Source organism: Glycine max, chromosome 10 (assembly GCF_000004515.6).
Source record: "Glycine max cultivar Williams 82 chromosome 10, Glycine_max_v4.0, whole genome shotgun sequence".
In the NCBI taxonomy this organism is placed as follows: Eukaryota; Viridiplantae; Streptophyta; class Magnoliopsida; order Fabales; family Fabaceae; genus Glycine; species Glycine max.
In genome coordinates this window covers 10743335-10752694 of record NC_038246.2, presented here as the reverse complement: position 1 = coordinate 10752694, position 9360 = coordinate 10743335, and the positions used below count along the sequence as shown (strand labels likewise).

General features: G+C 37.6%; 2 protein-coding genes across 2 annotated transcripts; both read right to left on the bottom strand.

The window, feature by feature from the left end:
• Nucleotides 1-337: 337 nt before the first annotated feature.
• LOC106794760 (uncharacterized) lies at nucleotides 338-4008 on the bottom strand. Its single transcript, XM_014762643.1, has 3 exons — nucleotides 3766-4008; nucleotides 2381-2693; nucleotides 338-369 (listed from the first exon to the last, which is right to left on the bottom strand). The coding sequence occupies exons 1-3, from the start codon at nucleotides 4006-4008 to the stop codon at nucleotides 338-340; spliced, it is 588 nt and encodes a 195-aa protein (XP_014618129.1).
• A 3288-nt stretch (nucleotides 4009-7296) lies between these two features.
• On the bottom strand, nucleotides 7297-7707 carry LOC102659440 (uncharacterized). Its single transcript, XM_006589837.1, has one exon. It carries the CDS (start codon nucleotides 7705-7707, stop codon nucleotides 7297-7299), a length of 411 nt encoding a protein of 136 aa, XP_006589900.1.
• Between the last annotated feature and the right edge of the window lie 1653 nt (nucleotides 7708-9360).

The following is a 9360-nucleotide window of genomic DNA, read 5'->3' as shown; positions in this document are numbered from 1 at the left end:
AATTATCCCGGCTCAAAACAAGGTCGTCAACTCTAAATAAATAATAAAAAAAAACTAAAATAGAAAAGTATAATGCAATTATATCATTCGGTAAATCATAACATGCGAGAATCATAATATACGAAGTAAAATCCTATGCCCCAATGAAACACTTATCAGAGCATATCCCTATCACATCTCTAGCATGTGACTCATCATATGAAGGCTCGCCTAAAACAAAGTGGCAATCATCCCAAACACAAACACACACCGAGAACAAGTTATCACATTCGTATATAATAAAACATTAGAGCATGTGAAACATATAATACTTAAAGCTGAATTTATATAAATAACATTACTTCACAACATCGCACACATTATTCACACCTATTCAAGTTCACACACTCCATAAAATAACATCAACCACAATTGTTAACTCAATGAAATTCTAATTCAAGCATTATGCAACAATTATACTAAGACTCAAGCCTATATGCAATGTGGTACCATGCCAGTGAAAAACAACACTGGGGCGCTTAGGAGTACATGACAAGACACACCACACAATGGGTATACTAGGTCACTCTCACTAAGTAAAATCATAAGGTGACTAGTCAGGGTTACTCTGTTTTGCGAGAATGCCCCAACCACATGGGATCAACATGGGCTTAAAGGAGCACTCAAACCGAGTATCTTTACCCCCAAGGCCTAGACTCTGAAGAATCCGTTTGGGCCTCACCTTCTTGATTCAGGTCCAACCCCTAAAATAATTTTTTTTTCTTTTGCATCCAGACACTGTTTATGAGTTATATAATACCCACGACCTCACTCTTATATTTCAAACATATTTAAAAAATTGCGCTACAGTTTAACCCTTCAGGATCCTAACTAGGAATCCTACAATTTCCTTTAACACTGCGCATAAAAGTTCGCTCAAGGTAAACACTAGTCGGGTTACTATATAATTCATAACTCACAAGACAAGTAATATCACTACAAATATCAAACACACACTCATTCACAACCATATTTCATGTCTACAGTTTAACATTTCACACTTTAACTAATTACAAAATATACTCAACAATTAAATAACAATGTATCATAATAATAATAACATACAATATTTAACTTCAAGACTTATAAACAAATAACTATAAAATACATGTAAAACATATATATAAATATATTATATTCAATATATATATATATATATATATATATATATATATATATATATATTAACTTAAGTGTTAAGCTTATTATTATTTATACATACTAACAATAAGGTACATTAACTTGGTAAATTAAATTATCAGTGTAAATGTACATCAATATAAATATAATATAATAAAATATTAACGTAAACGTACATATTATATATATATATATATATATATATATATATATATATATATATATACCATATAAAATGTATTAAGTATATATTAATATAAAATAATCACAATAATATCAAACATATCATTAAGTAATTATAAATTATATATAACAATAAAAATATATACTCATATTGATTTATGTGAACAACATGTATACCTATATTCTAAACATATTACAACTAAGTTACTAACATCAAGAAAATGCCTAATTACGATGTGAATACAACTTTAGTTAATTTTTTAAATGATTTTAGCCAGTTCAATTATCCAACAATCCCTACACATGAATTTCATGACGAGAAATCACCCAAGTGAAATAAAATATAAAGTTTGTGAAATAAGAGTATCAATATATATGTACACGTATACACTGCGGTGTGGAAAAAAAATAAAATAAAAAATAAAAATGAACAAGATTGAAAGGCCAAGATATCTGGTATAAACAAAATCACCATCACACAATTTTATGCTAATTATAAAGAATTCTAATTCCTAAGGTACACACCTAACACAGGAACAAATCAATTCTACAACAAACTCGCATCAGAACACCAATTAGTTCATCAAACACACTCAATATGCAATTAAACATGAAAACATAATTAAACTTCATAAACACCCAAAAGTAACCCAAAAATTGATCCTCTAGGGATCCCTACACATGTTCATTCTAATCCCCAAGCGTGAGTAACTCATCCTTTACCTCGATGTAGTCGCTTAAATGTTCTCCGTTAGCAATTGTGACGTCTCTGGTGCTCTCTAGAGCTCCTCCTCTAGTTGCTCTATTAGAGTTCTTGTGCGTCTGAAAAGAAGAAAGGAACAAAATGTGTTTTCTAAAAGCTGCTCTAGGTTAACATTTGACTTATATAGTGGGAATTTATGACCTAATTATTTTTTTTACTTATTTATTATTTATTAATTTCTTATTTATTTATTAAAAGTTACGGCTGTTACAATTCCACCCCCCTTAAAAAAAAAGTTTCGCCCCCGAAACTTACCGGTATCGAATAAGGTAGGATATGCATCACGCATCTGACCCTCTAGTTCCCAGGTGGCATCCTCGCCTGAAGCACTTCCCCATACTACTTTGACCAAGGGAATCTCTTTCCCCCTTAGCTGCTTAACCATACGATCGTCGATCCTCAGGGGTTGTGTTTCATAGGTCAAGTTCTCTTTCACTTGGACATTGTCCAACTCGATCATGTGCGACGGATCATGGACATATTTGCTGAGCTGAGAGATATGGAAGACACTGTGGAGATTTGAGAGAGATGGTGGCAAAGCCACCTGATACGCAACTGGGCCGACACGCTTTAGGATTTCAAAGGGACCAATGTGAAATTCTGATACTGAGGACAGATGTCGTACAGGATGTCACGACATCGCGCTTCAGAACATGCAGATTGTATATGACAGTATGAACAGATTAAACAAGTAAATAACACAAGAGAATTGTTAACCCAGTTCGGTGCAACGTCACCTACATCTGGGGGCTACCAAGCCAGGGAGGAAATCCACTAGAATAGTATTAGTTTGAAGATCTAACAGCCACTGTATACAACCTTCTCACCTAACCACTACCCATGCAACTTCTACCTAAGAGCCACTCTTAGATATGAGAACCCCTCTCACTCCCTCTCAATCACTCACCCGTGTTTACAAACAAATCAAAGACACACCAGAGATTGCTCTCTGAACAATAGAGATCAACTCTACACACTCAGGTCCAACACTTGATGTTAGGGTAACATCAAGGTGGCTCACAAAACACTCAAGTCACAAAACTCACAAAATAACTCTTCAATCTCTGACTTGATTAAAAACCCGTGCAGCCTTCATGTTTATATAGCAGTGTACGTATCTGGGCTGCAACAACTTGCGCTGGATAAGCTCTATCATTCTCCTGAAAAATCTGCACTTAAAGATCTAAAAGATAAAGTTTTATCTTTTAGTTTTTATCTTCAATCTCTAATCCCTGAACGAAACTATTCAAGTTTGTAATTCAAACTTTAATTATCTTTTAATTCGTTCCTAAAGATAGAGCGCCTAATCTGTTGCTGACTGCACATTAATCTGTTAAAGATATAACAGATTTATGTGTCCAGTATTTTCGGGCAGGATGTCCTGGACATTGTATCCGACATCGTGGATCCTGCAGCTTCAATTCTTCATTTGACATTTTATCTTGCCTTGTGCATTATGCAGCCCGATCTGATTCCTTGACATAATATTAGACATCATGTGCAGCAACTCCAGCTTTCCTTCATTGTCTAAGTGCTTATGTTTTAACAAAATTTTAGCCAATCTTTTAAAACTCAGTAAAGCTAAGCACTAACACAATGAATCTAGGTGTGAGCTTACGGGACTTCAACGCCCTACCAACCCTAGTCCACGGAGTAACTCTCAGAAATACATGATCACCTATAGCAAATTCAAGATCCATTCTTCTCTTATCATAGTAGCTCTTCTGCCTACTTTGGGCTGCTCTCATCCTTTCTTGGATCAACTTGACCTTTTCAATGGTCTGCTGAACTACCTTAGGTCTTAAGGCAATGCTCTCACTGGAATCTACCCAACATAGAGGTGTCCTACATCTTCTACCATACAATGCCTCGTAAGGCGCCATACCTATATTGGAGTGAAAACTATTGTTGTATGTAAACTCTATCAAGGGTAAGAAACTATCTCAACTACCCCTCTGCTCTAACACACAGGCTCTCAAGAGGTCCTCTAAGGATTTCTGTGGGTGGTAAGCAGAACTCAACCTAAGCTTGGTCCCCAAGGCTTTATGAAGACTCTCCCAAAATCTAGAGGTAAATCTGGGGTCTCTATCAGAGACTATGCTAGAAGGAACACCGTGTAGTCTAACTATTTCACTGACGTACAAGCTAGTCAACCTCTCTAAAGAATATTTGATGTTAATTGGGATGAAGTGAGCAGATTTGGTCAACCTGTCTACAATAACCCAAATGGAATCTAAACCTTTAGGGGTCCTAGGTAACCCCACCACGAAATCCATGGAGATGCTATCCCACTTCCACTCAGGTATCTCTAAAGGTTGCAACTTCCCTGAAGGCTTCTGGTGTTCTATCTTAGCTTTCTGACACACTAGGCATGCAAGGACAAACTCATTAACTTCTTTCTTCATACCCGGCCACCAAAACATCTGCCTAAGGTCCTGGTACATCTTAGTCGCTCCCAGGTGGATACTCAAACTACTTCTATGGCCCTCTTCCAAGATCGTTCTCCTAAGCTTGGGTACACTAGGAACACACACCCTATCTTGAAACCTCAAGACTCCATCAGTTCCCACTCTAAAACTACTCTCTCTCCCTGCGACTATGGACTCTAAATGGGCTGACAAGAATGGGTTAGACTTCTGACCCTCATAGATCTCGCTTAAGAGTTCGCTGGTGACTCTCAACATACCCAACTTAATGCTACTAGAGGTGATCTCACATGCCAAACTCATGTCTCTAAACTGCTCTAAGAGGTCCAACTCTCTAACCATCAAAGCAGACATTTGAAGGGATTTCCTACTTAAGGCATCAGCTACTACATTGGCTTTACCTAGGTGATAACTAAGCTCAAAATCGTAATCCTTAAGGAACTCTAACCATCTCCTCTACCTCATGTTAAGCTCTTTTTGATCAAACAAATATCTAAGGCTCTTATGGTCACTAAACACCTCAAATTTAGATCCATAAAGGTAATGCCTCCAAAGCTTAAGAGCAAAAACTACGGCTGCTAACTCAAGATCATGTGTAGGATAATTCCTTTCATGTATCTTAAGCTGTCAAGAAGCATAGGCCACTACCTGTCCCCGTTGCATAAGCACTCCACCCAAACCCATCTTGGACGCATCACAGTACACCACAAAAGGTTCACTCAGGTCAGGTAACACTAAAACTGGTGCAGTGGTCAACCTTTCCTTAAGGGTACGAAAACTACTCTCACACTGGGCATCCCACACAAAAACTTGACCCTTACGAGTAAGCTTAGTCAAAGGTAAGGCTAGCTTAGAAAAACCCTCTATGAATCTATGGTAGTATCCTGCTAAGCCAAGAAAGCTCCTAATCTCAAACACTGACTTAGGACTCTCCCAACTCATCACCGCCTCTACCTTGGAAGGATCTATTGCTATCCCTCCCTTAGATATAACGTGCCCTAAGAAGCTCACCTCCTCTAGCCAAAAATCACACTTGGACAACTTAGCATACAGTCTATTGTCTTTGAGGGTTTGCAACACAACTCTCAGATGCTCCTCATGTTCCTCTCTAGTCTTAGAATACACCAAGATATCATCTATGAAGACCACTACAAAACTATCTAGGTAGGGGTGAAAGATCCTATTCATATAATCCATGAACACACCAGGGGCATTGGTCACACCAAAAGGCATAACCAAGTACTCATAATGATCGTAACGAGTCCTAAAGGCAGTCTTCGGAACATCTTCAGGCTTCACTCTAATCTGGTGGTAACCTGACCTAAGATCTATCTTACTGAACACACAAGCCCCTACTAATTGGTCCATCAGGTCATCTATCCTAGGCAAAGGGTACCTATTCTTAATCGTTACCTTATTCAACTGATGATAATCTACACAAAGCCTCATAGTCTCATCATTCTTCTTAACTAACAACACCGGTGCTCCCCAGGGTGACAAACTAGGCCTCACAAACTGTTTCTCTAAAAGTTCCTCTAACTGTTTCTTAAGCACACTCAACTCTACAGGGGACATCCTATAAGGTGTTACGGATATGGGTCCAGTACCGGGCACTAGGTCTATAGAGAACTCGACCTCTCTTTCTGGTGATAATCCTGACACCTCCTCAAACACCTCAGGAAACTCTCTCACCAATGGTATATCACTCACAGGGTTTGTAGTCTCGACACTCATACTAGCTAAGATCATGTATACCCGTGCATCCTCCCTCAAAGATGCCTCAACTTGGTTAGCAGACAAAAACATATCACCTTCACTCACACCAGACTCAGGAAAGACAACAGATTTCTCAAAACAATTTAATAAGACATGATTGGAAGATAACCAGTCCATACCAAGAATAACATCAATCTGACTCAAAGGTAAAAAACTAAATCAATCTGAAACTGTCTATCAAAAATTAAGACAGGACATTGCAAGCACACATCAGAAGTTAAAATAGACCCACTAGCAGGTGTATTCACGATCAAGTCAAATTTCAAGGAAGACACAGGCAAGGCAAGTTTTTCAACATAGACACGACAAATAAATGAATGGGTCGCACCTGAATCATACAATACAACCAAGGGAACTTGACTTATGAAACACATACCTTGGATGAGTTCATCAGACTGTTTGGCATCAGCACCACTAAGAGCAAACACTCTCCCCGTGGTCCTTGGTCGTCCACTCTGGTTATTCAGACATTCACTCCTCTTCTCCCTCCTCGGATATGGGCAACTGGTACTGAGGTGGCCCTTACCTTGGCAGTTAAAGCAAGTCACCTCTCTATCTGTGCACTCACGGGCAATATGCCCAAGCCGACCACACTTCCCACACTTGAGTAGTGTAGTAACAATAGCAGGAGCACCACTACCACCACTACCTCTACCTGCGTTGAGACACCCTATTAATTGGCTGAGAACTCCCACCAACTGGTTGAAGTCCTCCACTGGTATTGGCATTCCTGTAAAAAGCAGCCTTCTCCTGCTGATCTTCATCAAAGATTCTACACATGTTGGTCAACTGTGCAAAGTTGTGAATACCGTGATAATTTACCATCATCTTTACTTCTGGTCGAAGGCCATTGACAAATTTCACGCATTTGGACCTCTCCCCAGCTTCCCCCTGATAATGAGGAAAATACCTTACAAGGTTCTCAAAGTTCATTGCATACTCTGCCACCGTCATACTCCCTTGTTTTAGCTAAAGGAACTCCATCTCCTTCCTATTCTTCACATCTTCTAGAAAATACTTCTCCAAAAAAGTTTGTCTGAAGGTCCCCCATAGGACAACAACACCACCTGCTCCCTCCAAACGTGGGAGAGTGTTCTCCCACCAATACTCTGCCTCATCTGCTAGCATGTGAGTAGCAAACAACACCTTATGATGGTCCTGACATTCCATCACCCAAAAGATCTTCTTAATCTCCCTCAGCCAAGCCTTAGCACCCTCAGGATCATAACCCCCTTTTAAGGTAGGCGGGTTGTTCCTCTGAAAGCGATCTAAACCATGGTACATAGTTGCTCCTCCATCGCCTCCCTGATTGGCCATAACTTGCGCCAAGTTGTTCAAGGCCTCAGTAAGAAGTTGTTCTCGCTCATTTCTCGCAGCCATTACTTCCTATGTCACGCAAGAAACAAAACTTTGAAAAGAAAAAAAAACAAATATACCAACACAATAGAGTACACCTCTAATCAAACAAAACAAACACAATGCATCAGCGTACACAAGGAAACACAGAAAGCTCATAACACACATAGTCGAAAGGTCCGACCTGCTCTGATACCACTAAATGTGACACCCTCTACCTCACAAATATAAATAAGTAACTAAATAAATCATACAAAATTTATTTAAATCTTTATAAACACATAATAATAAAAGAAGAAAAAAAATGCAAAATTAATTAATAATTTTTTTAAAACACATTTAATTTAAATCAATTCAAAAGGATAAAAGGTTCACATCCACTTAGTGAAAACACAACAGAAATTATTTTTTTTTGAATAAAAGATAAAATTGTCCCGACTCAAAACAAGGTCGTCCACTCTAAATAAATAAATAAAAAACTAAAATAGAAAAGTATAATGCAATTATATCATTCAGTAAATCATAACATGCGAAAATCATAATATGCGAAGTAAAATCCTATGCCCCAATGTCACACTTATCAGAGCATATCCCTATCACATCTCTAGCATGTGACTAATCATATGAAGGCTCACCTAAAACAAAGTGGCAATCATCCCAAACACAAACACACATCGGGAGTAAGTTATCACATTCGTATATAATAAAACATTAGAGCATGTGAAACATATAATACTTAAAGCTGAATTTATATAAATAACATTACTTCACAACATCGCACACATTATTCACACCCATTCAAGTTCACACACTCCATAAAATAACATCAACCACAATTGTTAACTCAATGAAATTCTAATTCAAGCATTATGCAACAATTATACTAAGACTCAAGCCTATATGCAATGTGGTACCATGCCAGTGAAAAACAACACTGGGGCGCTTAGGAGTACATGACAAGACACACCACACAATGGGTATACTAGGTCACTCTCACTAAGTAAAATCATAAGGTGACTAGTCAGGGTTACTCTGTTTTGCGAGAATGCCCCAACCACATGGGATCAACATGGGCTTAAAGGAGCACTCAAACCGAGTATCTTTACCCCCAAGGCCTAGACTCCGAAGAATCCGTTTGGGCCTCACCTTCCTAATTCAGGTCCAACCTCTAAAATAATTTTTTTTCTTTTGCACGCAGACACTGTTTATGAGTTATATAATACCCAAGACCTCACTCTTGTATTTCAAACATATTTAACAAATTGCGCTACAGTTTAACCCTTCAGGATCCTAACTAGGAATCCTACAATTTCCTTTAACACTGCGCATAATAGTTCGCTCAAGGTAAACACTCGCCGGGTTACTGTATAACTCATAACTCACAAGACAAGTAATATCACTACAAATATCAACACACACTCATTCACAACCATATTTCATGTCTATAGTTTAACATTTCACACTTTAACTAATTACAAAATATACTCAACAATTAAATAACAATGTATCATCATAATAATAACATACAATATTTAACTTCAAGACTTATAAACAAATAACTATAAAATACACGTAAAACATATGTATAAATATATTATATTCAATATATATATATATATATATATATATATATATATATATATATATATATATTAACTTAAGCGTTAAGCTTATTAT